Consider the following 15,051-nt stretch of genomic DNA (forward strand, 5'->3'; position numbering starts at 1 on the left):
TCACAAAGCTGGATTTACAGTGGCCACTATCGCATTGTGTGTATTTGTGCACGCACATTAATCTGGTCTTTCACTAGCGAAAACTAAGACAGAACAACAGGGAACAACAATATTATTCTCTTACTAAAAAAACCCCCAAGTATCGGAAGCTAGCAAATGACTGTCACCTATGCAGTCCTGAACTAGATGCATCATTCATTTCGTCCTGGGCGGGCTTTTAATTCTGACTGAGTTTACTGGCTCATTTCCTTGATATCATGGAATTTTGTTTGTTGCTAGGGGACATCCTTCTGAACTGAAAGTGACATCTATGAAATGGACTACAGAGACTATGAATGGTATTGTTAGCCTCTGGTGTTACAGCTATTATTACTATAGGACAAGACTGGCTGTACTGGGGGCAGCAGGGGGCGCGCAGAGGGAGTACGGGTGTTATTTGAATTAGTTGTAGAATATCAAGCCAGATTCCCCTTTCAGCTTCACTGGTGTAATATGAAGTAACTCCAGAAAACTTCAGCTGAACCACTCCAGAGTAACTGAAGGTAGAATAGGGGCTACTGTGCATAAATAGCTCTAGCTAAAATATAACAAAGCCTTCATTGTACTCCACAGTGCAGAGCCAATAAATGAATTCAAGAGACACTTAGATGTGTTTCTGGAAAAGGAGGGGCCTGAGTGGTCTGGTGGGAAAGCAGGAAGGTGGGATTAAGTTAAATTAAAATGCGGTTGGCATTTTGGGCTGGACGGCCCCTTCCTGCTCCTATCATCTTGTACAGCTTTTAAAACAGGCTCAGCTACAAATCAGGATTTTACACTGAACAAACAAGTCTTGTACGTTGTGGGATTAGAATGTCCCTCCAACATGACAGCAAGGTTGTTTTTGTTAAAAATATGTTTATTTGCCATTAGGAATACTTATTTCACATTTGATCTTAATTCCTGTTTTCTGTAGCATCTACGTTTCTGTACAGAAAGCAAGGATTTAGGGATCGGGAGAAGGCTGTTGGATTGAATGCATCCCACATCTCTCTAGTTTGGTATAGCACACAACCACCAAGAACCCAGAGATGCTTCAAAATTCACTTGACAATAAAGTTTTTATCAGGATTCTCAAGCATTATGGAAATTATTTGGATGGGGATCAGTGAATTCAGCAGACACTTAGATATATTTCTGGAAAAGGAAGGTCCTGAGTAGTCTAGTGGGACAGCAAACAGGGGAGAATTCAAGCAAGGGAGGGACAAAGACTCTGCAACCCCACAGCAGGCTCCTCAAACCCTAGTTAATTCTTACTCTGGCAGAGAGTTTATGGCTGCATTTAGGCAATTATATATCTTTGTTTGTTAAGCCAAGATATTCATGAACCTTTTGCCTGTGCACATAGCACCCTCGCGGGGAGCTGTAATTAAGCAAGGAAGTCTCTAATTAATCACAGTTTCCAGTTTTGTCCCATCTGAGAAACTATGGTTGCCAGCTTTGGAACATGCCAGGATATTAAACCAAATTCAAACCATGGTTCAATATACTAGCTTGTCCCTAGTGGCAACCATAGTTTCCCAGTTCAGATGGGATTTCCCAGTTCCCAGATGAACTGGGAAACTATGGTTAATAAGAGACTTCCCAATTTAATCGCAGCTCGTGTGAAGGCAGAAGAAAAGGTTCTGTGTGCGCAAGCAAAACGCTCATATATATTTCAACTTAAAAAGCTGAGATATTATCCAAACCAGGCCTATGCCTATCTCACTCAGTTACATATCAAGGCAATAATAATAATAATAATAATAATAATAATAATAATAATAATAATAATAATAATATAATAATTCAGATTATGCTTTAAGAATAGTCAGATGACTTAAATTTTATTTTCCAAACAGCAATGTATCAGATTTTATTTTAGCTAGAATGTAAGCAGCATTTTCACTTTCCATCTCTGGCTCTTGCTGGCACTTTAGACAGCTCAGGGCTATAAGATGCAAGCAGAAACAAGGGCAGAGCAAGATCAAAAGGAAATCTTTTATCGAGCCTAATGTTACTATTAACACTCTGAATCACTGCATCGAGCCAATTTTCATGCTTGTTTTTAAGTTTGGTAGAAAAGTCACAAGTGGAAAAATTAAGTAAAGAACACTGGTTAGCCACAAAACTGGACACACCTGGCTGCATAACCACCAAAAGAAACTGACTTCATTAGTTCTAGGGGCAGCAGAGTAAAATTTATATATGAAATCTGCCTGTACCAGTAGAATTGCTGAGGCCAAAGGCTTTCTTTCTGTTTTTACAGCTGTGTCAAGTTTTGGTTCCCACTCTTGCCAACAATCAAGAGTGCTGAAGGAGCCCAGGTTAAAGGGTCCCAAAACTTTGCAGGCGAGGTTCAAATTGCAACAATTTTAGCAGCAAGTCTATGAATTAATATACTGTTTAAAACTACAATAAGCATAATTTTAGAATGAAAATGCAGGGGGTTGCATTGGTTAAAACCATGATATCCTTACATCTGTAATACCAGATGGCACATTCTAACACTAAACAAATCTGGCAGACCTGAAACAGATAATTTTAACATCCATTTTCTCCATTAGCTGCACTAGCTACATACCGCCAACTATGAAAGCAGGTTGTAATATTTCACTTGCTACCCCAAATTATTCTCTCCCTTTCATTTTTCTTCAGCAAGTTACCTTTCAAAAACATTCCAATTAACTGTGAGCCTTTTAACAAGCTTTTCATAAAGCTTGTGGCTAAAGAGTTTTTCTTTGTACTAGCAGAACTTTCCTGTAATTGTCATTTACCCTATTAGATCTATCATCCATGCTAACAATTAGTTGCTGTGTAACGACCGATTTATGTTTCAGTGAAAAACTCAAAATTGATAGATCACAAATAATTTTTGGAAGTCAAAAGTTCCTCTTTGAATTAGCAAGTTTTAATCTCCCTTTTAGCCCAGGAAGGTATCATCATGATTATGGAATTGGCATTCTTTCCTTAAAGGCAGTTTAACTTCTTTGCCAGAAATTCTTAATGTAAGACCAAGTCCTAGTGTTTTAAAAAGCAAAGTTTTCTCATTTTTTTTAGATTAATAAATCAGAAAAAACTATGGAATCCGCTTCCTTACACTCTGAGAATAATACGAATTCTTAGGCAATGCTAATGGAAATTCTTATATTTGTACTTTTTTGTATTAGAAGATTCAGAAAAACATGAATAAAGCTAAGAGTGACTTTCTGAGCCTGTTTGCATGTCACAACAGCCCACAGTGGCTTAATTTACCTGTGAGGGCTACAAAATTCAACATTACTAGAACTTACTATCCTTAATTTAGTTTAATTTAGTAATAACTAAAGTTAGTCATGACTAACTTTAATTGTATCATGGCCACTGTGGCTTTAAGATATTACCTGACTCCAGAAGAATCAATTAACTGATAGCATGTCCTTTATTAATACTTCATCTTCTTTAGTCTAAACTTTTAACATAATGGAACCCCCTCCTGAAAGTGGGTAGACTGGCCCCATCCATGATGGTTTTTAGGTGGGCAGTAAAAACATCTTTTTTTCATCTGGCTTTTTACTATCTTTCATTATGAGCTTGAAGGTTTAACTTCTCCATTGTCATTGGTTGTAAAGTTCTGGTCCTGTGTTCATGGTTTAAAATGTTTTAATGGCTTTTAATGTTATTGTAAACTGCCTTGGGGGCCCTTTTTAGGGCTGAAAAGCAATCTAGAAATGTTGTATGCAGCATATGAAAAGACGTAATTGTAGTAAGCAGAAGTCAGAGCATAGGAAGTCCAACTACTCAAGGCTGGCAAGCTAACAAGTGGCTAATCAAGCAATACATTTCAAAAAGTCAAAATACTATTGGTGTAGCTTTCATTATGGTTTCTGAAAATATTCTAAGTTTAGAATCATCCGCAAGGGATGATTGAGAACCGGCAGCGTGAGCTTGCCTTCAGATGACCCTAAGAGCAGCAAGCCTGCTTTTAATTCTCAGATATGGGGTTATGGATATCTAAGGGAAAGACATATACCTCTCTGCAGCAGCCACTGAAGTCAGAGCAACTCTTTCCTGTAAGTCAGGGGTGGGAAACCTCTAGCCCTCCACATGTTGTTGGAGTCCAACTCCCATCAGCCCCAGCCAACATGGCAAATGATCAGGGATGATAGGAGTTGTAGTCAAACATATGAAGGGCCACAGGTTCCCCATCCCTGCAGTAAGTGGTCAGAAAGCATTTGAATCCATCAAGGATAAAACTCCTGCAACAACTAGCCTACAGTGCCATAACTGGAGAACATTATATATTAGCTGTAGCAGTTATTTCAATGTAAGGCAAAAGATTTAAATTCAGCCTAAGATGCTATTTATGGTTAGCTGTAGTTGTGCATGGGAACAGTCTAGTGGCAACACCTCCTGTTCACTGTCTTAACTCAGTCATTGCTCTGAATGTATGAAATAGTAAGATCTTAGATGGACCGCTGAGACCATGGTTGGTTCCATCGCAGTTCTGAAGCACTGCCCTTTTGACATACTCAAATGTAAGATAAATCCATTGATAAATGAATCTGCACCAGACAAAAACTACTCACCCCCATGACCTTCCCACGTTGCTCAACATCTTCCCACATAGAATGAACTATATAGCGACACATGTATTTCCCTGCGCGGCCCTCTTGCTTCATTCGTACTAAACACATCCTAGAGGAAAGCAAAGGAAACATATTTGCCTTAAAGTTTCTGGAAATCTTGAGTTTAGGAGTAGAGAGCATGAGAAGCACAAGGAAAAGATAAAAAGGAGATACAGCTGGTGCATGCTCCAGGTATATAGAGCAGGTCACATCCAGTGCCCTTGCCTTAGCTGCTGTCCCACCTCTATGGTGGCATTAGCATATGTACTGTCAAAGCAGCTGCAGAGGAAAAAAACAATGAGAATCTTACAGCGCACTCTTGCACATGTTTACTCAGAAGGAAGCCGCAGTGTTTTTAAATGGAGCTTACTCCCACGTAAGTGTGCCTAGGACTGTAGCCTTAGGCTTAACTCAATGAGACTTATTTCCAACTAGCCATGTATAGGATTATGCTGTTTTATCTGCCAAAAGGAAAATCTATACAGTTATAACACAACCCACTGCTGTACCAAACTGGAGTAGAAATGTCACCTCTGTCAAAACAAACACAAAACTCTAAGTTCTGCATCAAATACTCTATTTCCAGAGAAACGAAAGTACTGTTTGCCTCTGTTAGGTCAAGATTTAATTCTACATTTAAAAAACAAGAATGCTAATACTCCTATTATCATCAACCACTTCCAGTTGTGGTCTGTTACTCACATATAGGACACCTAGCACAACAGTCCAGTCTAACTTCAGCAGGCATCTGTAGATAGTACAAATATTGCACTGTTTCTTTCCTATTCAACATCTGAAAAAGGAATCTTTCAACAGTATCAATGAGGACTGTAAGCTTCTTGAGGACAAGGACATGTCTAATTTTTTTTTGCTTATTAACGTTTGTCAAATGCCATGTGCCCTGGTGGTACTCATGAAGAGGGGGATCCAAAAGTAACCTAAACCAAGGTCTATAAGCTATTGCTCATGGAGCAAGAAACAATATTTTTCAGGTTGCACTTAGCTCAATGCTTGAAAAGCCACTGTGCATTTGGATGCATAGTGCTGTCACCGAGCAGTTTAGCAGCACCCTGAGTGAGGTCATGGAATCTGGAGTTTATTTTTTTTTTTAAAGTACCTCTTTTACCACAACTGCCACTTGAGGTTGAAATGACATAGATTTTCTTAGATTTTCTAACTAGATCAACACAGCTGCAAAACCTTTTATTGTTTTACACTAAGGCCATGTTTTAATATTCAATTTATTCAACTGCCAAGCTATCTTTGTAGAGAAATTTTGCTTTAGAGGTATGTTAATTTCTGGGGCAAAAAAGATTCATAGCATTATTTAAAAATTCTATCTTAAACTTTACAGATCAAGCTTGTTCTATTACATTACCACTGTTATACATATAAATCTTTCCTAAATTTAAATCAGATATAATTATGCAGCTTGTCCCCTCTCCATCAAAAACAAGTTTACCATTTGATCTAGTGCTGGGATCTCTTCCTAGTGTACATGAAACATTACTATATTTATTTTATTACATTTATAATCTACCCTATATCCATGGGAGGGGCTGTAGTTCAGGGAGGGGCTGTAGCTCAATGGTAGAGCACCTGCTTTGCATGCAGAAGGTCCCAGGTTCAATCCCCAGCTTCTCCAGGTAGGGCAAGAAAAAAATCCTGCCTGAAACCTTGGAGAGCTACCACCATTGAGTGCCAACAGTACTGGGCTGGGTTAGATGGACCAAGGGTCTGACTCGGTATAAGGCAGTATCCTATGTTCCATGTCAGAAAAGGTGGCTTGTGTGGGGTTCCCAGGCAGTCCTCTACCCAGGCACTGACCAGACCCAATCTACTTAGCTTCAGCAAGATTGTTGCATCATCTGCCTTCAGATCACGCCCTAGTCTTTATGTTTGAAAGTTTGATATTTATAGACTCAGTATTAAATATGTTTCTATTTCATTGTGCTGTTTTATTGTTATTTTTTCATTGCTACCCCTTGCCTTCCTAACCTACAGATATATAGAGAAATATGAGATATCATATATATGGTAGATATATGAATGAGATCAAAGGATTTATCTTTTGCAACTGTATTAATTATATACCTTGTTCATTCTGTGTTTCTAATTTCAATTATAATTCCTAGCTCGATTTGGAAAACCAAGTCTTTTGATGTTTTCTTTTGGGATCAATCTCTATCTCCATTGGGTTTTCTACAATCGTTTCAACAGATACACAGACATACATAGAGGTCTGCAAGTCATACTGCAAGTTTACATTCTTCAGAACGACCATCATTTCTATGGAATTTGCAATGTTTCTCTGTAATAAGAAAATATGCTAAACTATAAAATGTAACCATACCAATGGGATAAATTATTTGAAATATCACTTTAAACCAAGAACACAACTATGTATCCCACTGTAATTAAACACAGTGCAGCCCTCAGATCCCACTGTAATTAAACACAGTCCAGCCCTCAGATAGATGTCAATACCAGCATGAGGGTGGAGGCAGCAATGCATTTGTGTACAGCAGAAGCACTCTTGTATCCTCTCAAACCTTGCAATGCAACCATAATTGCATAAAACACACCTGAACAGATGGACTCAACCCACCTCTGTGGCCATGGATGTTGTTGCATCATGGGTGGATTGATGTGTGGAGTTACTAGAAACTGTACTAACTTGATGCCCCATCATCACTCTTCCTTCTGTTCACAAGCCTTTTCCTGTCCGATATAAAGCACTCAGGGCACAATCCTATGCATGCTTAGACAGAAAAAAGTCCTACAACTCCCAGCATTTTCCAGCCAAACAATAGCTCAGTGATGAAGCAGAAGGTCCTAGGTTCAATTCCTCACATATCTCTAACTGAAGGACATCAGGTAGCAGGGCTGGTAAAATACCTTGGAAAGCAGCTGTCAGTCACAGTGGACAGCACTGGAGAGTACTGTGCACCAAATTTTGCCTATTTGTCTTTGTCCCTTCTCATTTCTCTTAGTTTTTTTTAATGTCCCACTGATTAATGAAAAAAAGATAACTTCTATCAATTTCCAATTGCAACTGTACACTTTTGCGAAGGTACAGTGCTTTTAATTCACATTACATAGTCTAGTCTCTATTCTTGCACTCACTTCTTTTTCCCCATCCATCTTATATTTAAGCTGTAAGCCTTTGGACAGGGAATGGCTTGTTTTAATTCTCTGTGATGTGGTTGGTACAATTTGAGAATCATACAATTTTTTTTTTTTTAAAGATACAAGAGTTATTTGGTTTTCATCATAATTCAGAAAATTCCAAATTCAGAAGGAAGCATTGAGGTCTGTTCTTTTGCACATCACAGACAAATTAACATCCCTCAGATATTACTATGGCAATGTTGTACTTTTTAAAAAGATGGCTAGAGTGATCTGAAAAATACAAATGACAGGAAAATTTTTTTGGTATATTCCAATAGGAAGCTTGAAAAAAATGAAGAGTCATGGGAAAACATATTTTGAACATCTGTATCTATGTACATCTGTGAGCATCAAAAGGTATTGTCAGGTGTAAAATACATATAAGGCATAAAAACAGCCTCACCTATTTTCTGGTGGCCTTTTAGACACCTGGCAATGGATAAGCATGTGCATAAGCATGTAGTATACACATTACATTTAGTGTTAAATTGTGGCTTTGGCTCCCATTTACCTGTAAGTCCAAGCAGACATGGATAGAATTGTACTGTTAGTTGTGTAAGTCCACATAAGAGTCTGCTCTAAGTTAGTCAGGATGGTCCGTGCGGACAACAAACCCTTTTCACTGTCCTCCATACCCTCACCAATTTGGAGCCTTGAGGGACAGTCAAGATCAAACTAGAAGTGACTGTTAAGAGTGTCTCTGCACGTAATGAGCAGGTTTTTAAAAAAATGAAAGTAGAAACAGCATAGCATGGCTGAGGGTGGGGATAATTATTGGGACTGTGACAGGCATGGAGGGGAAATGCACTTCTTTCCTCCCCTGCTGCAGCTGAGGAAAAGCCTCCCTATGCAAGACTGAATTTAATGTCAAGTCTGGTTGTTCCTCAGATACCTTTGGTTCCTAACACATCTGCTCGAAGCACACTAACATGCACATTGCCAGGTGTGTGTCCAAAAGTAAGAAATTATACTTGCTCAAGGGTGAGTCTGTTCAATTACTTCTCAACTATCTCTTCAGAATAAGTAATGGGTAAAAAAAACAACTGTCCTCAGTTTTATTTTGGGGTTTTAGCTGCCATGAAGCAGCTAGGGCTCTCAAATGAACCACCACAGCTTCCCATTCCCGTTTTGTGCTTGTGACAGGGGTACATAAATATGAGGACTGCACAATAAAACTGAGCACAGGGCTGCCTCAAGTTGGCATCTTCAGCCTTTGGAGAAAGCAGTTGGCAATGCAGATAGCACAAAAGTAATGACTCTAATGACTAACTTGATGTCTTCCTTGAAGTTTGTAATTAGCTGCAAGGATGCCAGAAATATTTGGAATACATTCAACATTTACTTTTTATAATACAACTACTGCAATTGCTGCTGCTCCTTTCAGCGGCTCTGACAACTATCTACAGAGCTAGTTGCTAGCAATTCCACTATTTTGAACAGCAGCAATTAAGAACAGTTATTCAATATGGCATTAGATCAATAACATAGAAACACATTCATTTTTAAGGTATGAGTGTACTACCTCTAGATATTTCCTTTCCATTCTAGGCTCATTTCAACAAACTGTTTGGGAGCTTTTTACAGGGCACTGCCTGCCCCCCACCTCTTTTAGCATATGGCAATTGCCCATAAAAAGATGGTTTTAATTTTCCAAATTTAGCAATGTACCACAAGGCCTATTTACCATCTTACACCAAACTAAAGCAAAACAAAACCGATACCCTCCCACTGTTCCATTGCTGGCATGTCTGGAATCTTACTTTATAGCCCCATTCAGTGATTCAAAAGTGCTAGGCTTAATGCATAAAGGCATCAACAGATCACACTTGCACTAATCAAGCAGCAAGAGAAACCTGGTATACTTTGAATAGGAAATTTAAGTCAGACATCTATGCCCATGTTAAGTCTCACCCTCTGGGACAACCCAGACCTCAACATTGCAAATAGGCCATTATATGTGACAAAATGCCACATATTCACATTGAGCCAGTTGATCCGATCTGACAATTAATTCCTTCCTTTCTCCCCAGCACAAATCAAATGTAATTTGCACAAAGACAGCTGAATAGCAACATTTGCAACTAAAGCACATCTTATAAGCTCACTTCGGGCCTGCAGCTTTGAATGCATCTGAACCTCTTGACCTTCTAAATGACCTCATGCAGCTGCCCGTGTTTCCCCAAGCCTACTGTCCTCCCCTATAAGTGGTTACAGGGCTGTGGTAAACTGGATGCACATCTGATCCAGGCAGACCAGAACAGAGAATCTGAGCAACAAATTAAAAAAACATAAATGAGCAACTGCTTTAGCAGCCACTCATTCAGTGACCTTAGATTTGAGAATGATCAGCAAAAGTTAGCATTTAGGGTTGACCGGATGCCCTTCAGGCTATACTGGAAGAAATATCAAGGTATTGGTGTTATACGGTGGAGGGGGGATCCTTGCTATGTCTCATGTGGGGCCCTTTTCTGGTTAGAGATCTGAATCAGACTTAACTTTTTGTTAGAAACATCATTTCACTTTACACACTCCTATGACCTATTGAACTATATTCCTACAGTTTGGGGCTGATCAGATGGTCACCAGAGATGGCTGCTCTGGGTTCGCACAGTGGCCAAAAGGCTTATATTTACACTGGAAAAACTGACACCCTCCTTCTATACATCAGTGGACTGAGAATTTGATAGTGCTGTTTTTGAACGTGCTTCACAAGACTCCAGTGCATGGACACATATTTAACAATCTGGTTAACATATATGGAAACCTTCACAAGAGTCACAATGGCTTTTGTAAGTCTTAACTGTCTATGTACATGCCCGCCCGCCCGTCCATTGATGGACTCACTGTGATCCTTATGAGTAACCTTGACAACCCACTTCCCTATCCCTCTGCCTACTCATCCCCTTGGCTACCTTTACCTTATGAGTGTTGCATTTTGTTTTATAGTATTCCTGAAATTTAAAAACAAAATAATTCAGTAAAAAGTATAAATAAAAGAAGAATGAGGAACTAGAAAAGGAAGTTATAGGACAGTGCAATGATAAGATGGAGGGGCGTTAAAAAGGAAGATTTGCTATGTACAGTCTATTTTCTGGAGCTGCACGTTTTACAGTACAATCCTGCGTACTTACTTGGAAATGGGGTATACTCCTAGGTAAGGTGGATAAAACTGTAGATTTCACTGATCTAAATTAGTGGAATAGTCAGCTAAATCTTTTGTTGATTAAAATGATGGGGGCCCAATTTATTTGGTGGAGCTGCATATATTTTTGAGACTATTTCGATTCTGCTATATTATTCTAATGGGAAATGAAAGGAATATTAAATATGGCATTTCCTTCTAAAATAAGCTGTATATGTTTTAAAATCAAGTGTAAGTCCTAATACGTCCTTTATTATATAAAAAGGCACTTCTGCTGTGATTTTGGTAATATGCAGACTTAATCTATTTATTTATTGCATTTATATCTCACCTTATTTCCTCTTGCAAGGAACCCAAGGCGGCTTACATTATGTTCCTCCTCTCCATTTTATCCTCACAACAACAACCCTGTCAGGTAGGTTGGGCTAAGAGTCTGTAACTGGCCCAAAGTCACCCATCTATCATCCGCCTTTTAACCCATTATTCAACTAAAAATTATTTGGTCTTTCAGACCTGCTATTCTCTCTTTAAAAAGTGTGAATATAGGCAAAGCACAGTTTTTAGCACAAGGCTACTATCCTAAACTTGCTTAATTTGGAAGTAGACTTCACTGAACTAAATGGGCAGTTTTTCTGAACAAATATATTTAGGATTGCTCTATAAATTGGTAAAAGCACAAAGGGTCAGGAAAGATTTAATAAAGGTTCTCACAGCAGATTCCCCCACCCCTCTAATAATGGCTTTTGTTAAATGCACACAACAAGATGCATGTACAATTAATATTCCAGATGTCTTACTACCTGAATGTCTGTTGTAAACTAATGCAGCACACCATCAAAGTCACAATACATTTTAGGGCCCTAAAGTAATAGGGGAAGGCTGGAAAAAGAGGGATGAAAAAAGTACATATGCTCACAGAGCCAAGGGGCTATTCTTTGTTCAGTGACATCTTTTGGTCTTTTGAATATCTATATTGGTAGGCTTAAATCTTGGGCTATTAGCTTCCTGTGAGGCAGGCAATTGGAAAAAAATATTTCCTTCCTTCTGCATCACTTTTATATCACTTTGACCTTTTCCAACATGTAACTTTAGATGAAAAATAGATTTTGCCTAATTATTTTTCTTGGCTAGTTATTTAACAAATGAAGGGAAAACTCACTTTCTGAGGTGTTAAATATTCTACATGCAACCACCCTGGCATTCACTTAATCTGTAGGTACATTTTAGAGGTGCAAATGTAAATGTCAATGGTATAATTTGTTAAAAGCTTCTGACAACCAGCAAGTAAAATCACCACAAGTTCTCACAATTCAAACCACTTTTACGTGAATGTGAGCTTTTCCTAAAACAGCTAAATAACAGAGCTTTCCATTCAGGCTGAATGAAGCTTTTAGAGATACTCCTAGCCATATCCTTTCCACTACTAGACTTTAGAAACTACTACAAATATTAGGCTTCTTTGACCTTTGTTTTTAAAAGGTTGCCCCAAAGTTAACATGATTAAGTCCAATATTTGTCACCAGCAGTGACAGTCTTCTCCTTTACCAAGTACAGATGTTGCAGCATGGAGAAAATAAAGCTTTAAAGAGTTTTACTTACCAGACATGAAGCTGTGCTACTAAAAACCAAGAGTTCAATGTGTCAGGCATCTGAAATGCTTAAAAAAAATGAATTGTAAATATTTTTTCCATTCCTTACTTCACTTTAAAGTTGTTGTTATTTTTAATTTAAGTAAATCAACTGGCTGGGATCCACACTTCCCCCTCCCCCCGCCATGTGCAAGCAGAAAGACCTTCTGTGCACGCGCACACACTGCGGGGGAGGGGGGGATATTTTCTTCCAGTGGCCGCCCTGACACATCATAAGCCCCACACACCTTGGGAAGAGCTGAGGAGCTGGCACTGGAAGGGGAAGTTGGAAAGCCCCCTGTGCTAAGAGAACATTGCACACAGTGCTTTGGATCCCAGCCACTGTTAAACAGTAAATCAAGACAGGTACGTAAAAGGTGCATTTAGGGTGTAATCCTATGCGTGTTTAGACAGAAAAAAATCCTACAACTCCCAGCATTCCCCATGTGCTTAATACAACAAATGACTATACTATGTACTTAATACAACAAAGTCTGCAAGTACTATGGCTAATGAAATATCAGTATTAAATAATGAAGCTTTCTCCATACAAACTGATGTTCTTTCTACCTGATGAACTGAGAGAATACCTATCCCCAACCACTCAAATCTGTTTACTAATGCTATCCCAACACAATACTCCCAACAGTGCTACGGAAAACACCCCTATATGGCATAGATGCTCAATGCAAGTAGTCTTGGGAACAGGAAGGTGAGAAATAGTTTGGGTTGCCAGCTACCAATTGGTTGTGCTGGTGCCCCATAGCACTAGGCCAACATAAAAGCAGCAAGAAATGTTTGCAAGTAATGGGGGGGGTTGGGATGGGGGGAGTGAGTTAGGTAAGTGTAGTCGAGTAGATATTTCTAACTCATTTATCCGGACAGAATACTACTTGAGCTGTTATAATACAAGCTCTCTCTTGGATTGGACTATAAGTCTGTTAAGTAGGTTTTAAGCAACTCAAGATTAAAATTAAGAACAGCGACCTGAACTGAAATCAATGGTTGAAAAAGTTAGCAAACAGTAAATAACCCCCCTCAAACAATAAATAAATACTATGTTATTAAGATACTATCCTACCCCTGCCACTTGGATTTGTTTTCCTAATGGACCAACATGGAAGCCTGCATTCTATGTTATCCATTGTAAATAATATGATATATATCACAAAGGCTCCTCTAGCTAGAAAGGCATATATTTTCGATATAGGGAAGTTGCCTTTACTAAATGTAAACCTAGTAAAGTTTGTTCGTATGAAAAACTGAAATAAAGGACAGTAACCATTTGAATCTTTGGTGCATTACAATAATAGGGTCATGAATTCCATAGCACTGCAAGTTTCAGCAGCAAAAATGTTCAGTTTATTTCATAGAATCATAGAGCTGGAAAGACCCTTAGAGATCATCTAGTCCATTTGTTATAGTCACAGGTCATAAGGAAACAATACTGCTCACTCCCTAGTACTTATGCAGTGGTCGTGCAGGTCTCTACCTTGTCTCCCATACATGAGACCACTGAGGGAGATCATTTGGTAATTTGGGGTAACACGCTATTCGTAAGCTAGTGACACCCAAGTCCACTTCTCCTTTACATCAGGTTCAGGTGAGGTAGTCAAAGTGCTGAACTGGTGTCTTGGGTCAGTAATGAACCTGATGAGGACCCATAAATTAAAGCTCAAGCCAGATAAGATAGAGATTCAGTTGGTGGATGGTTCATCTGAACAGGGAGGTGGCATTCAGTCTGTTCTGGACAGGGCTGCACTCCCCTTAAAGGATCAGGCTCACAATTTGGGGTGCTCATAGATCCAGCATTGTCACTGAGGGCTCAAGTGGCATCCTCTGGTTAAGATTGGTCCGCCATCTGCAACTCCTCCTGGACAGATAGCCTGGCCACACTTATCCAGCACATCCTGTCTAACCTTATACATTCACCTGGTTTGCACGATCACTGAGGATTAAACAAGCCTTGGTGTGTACAGTGCGCGATTTGCCTAATTTCCTGCCTAGGCGTGGCTTGTTGTGTCGTCCGAACCCAGGTGGCATGGTTTGTTGGAGGGGGAAACCACCCTCAAATAAGCCAACAACAAGCCATGTATTATTTGAGGGTTGTTTTCCCCTCCAACAAGCCATGCTGCCTGGGTTCAGACGAGCTGAACCTGGGCAGGCAATTAGGAAAATTGCACCCTGCACACGCCGAGGATTAAACAAACCACAGTGGCTTGTTTAGCCCTCAGTGACTGTGCAAACTGGCCCAGTGTATTATACTGCTTTTTAAGACTTTTGGGGAATGTTTCTTAGTGCAGAATAGAGCTACTGGACTATGAAGTGGGACTGGTTATAAGGACCATATCCTGCAGTTTCTTAAACAACCATTTCCAGGGACATTTCAAACAGCTGGTGATCATGTTTAGAACTTGAAATGGCTTAGGACCTGGGTACTTTAAGAACTGCCTACCACTACACAAGCCTGCCCAAACTCTACATCTAC

The 15,051-nt window shown here is 39.3% G+C and overlaps 1 protein-coding gene across 7 annotated transcripts in view; it reads right to left on the minus strand.

The window, feature by feature from the left end:
• UQCC1 (ubiquinol-cytochrome c reductase complex assembly factor 1) overlaps window positions 1-15,051 on the minus strand; it is a 52,200-nt gene that overhangs the window by 14,740 nt on the left and 22,409 nt on the right. For all 7 annotated transcript variants that reach the window (XR_014790694.1, XR_014790693.1, XR_014790696.1 and 4 more), the window contains exons 6-7: window positions 12,535-12,592; window positions 4,584-4,692 (exon numbers count right to left, since the gene is read on the minus strand). Coding sequence is in view for 3 of the 7 variants with exons in the window: in XM_084853705.1 (XP_084709831.1) it covers window positions 4,584-4,692; window positions 12,535-12,592 (167 nt within the window). In the remaining 4 variants the exon portion in view is untranslated. The remainder of the gene's footprint in view (window positions 1-4,583; window positions 4,693-12,534; window positions 12,593-15,051) is intronic.

The sequence above is a fragment of the Heloderma suspectum genome, chromosome 4 (assembly GCF_057233095.1).
Source record: "Heloderma suspectum isolate Gila_16-S chromosome 4, 16-S_ref, whole genome shotgun sequence".
Taxonomy (NCBI): domain Eukaryota; kingdom Metazoa; phylum Chordata; class Lepidosauria; order Squamata; family Helodermatidae; genus Heloderma; species Heloderma suspectum.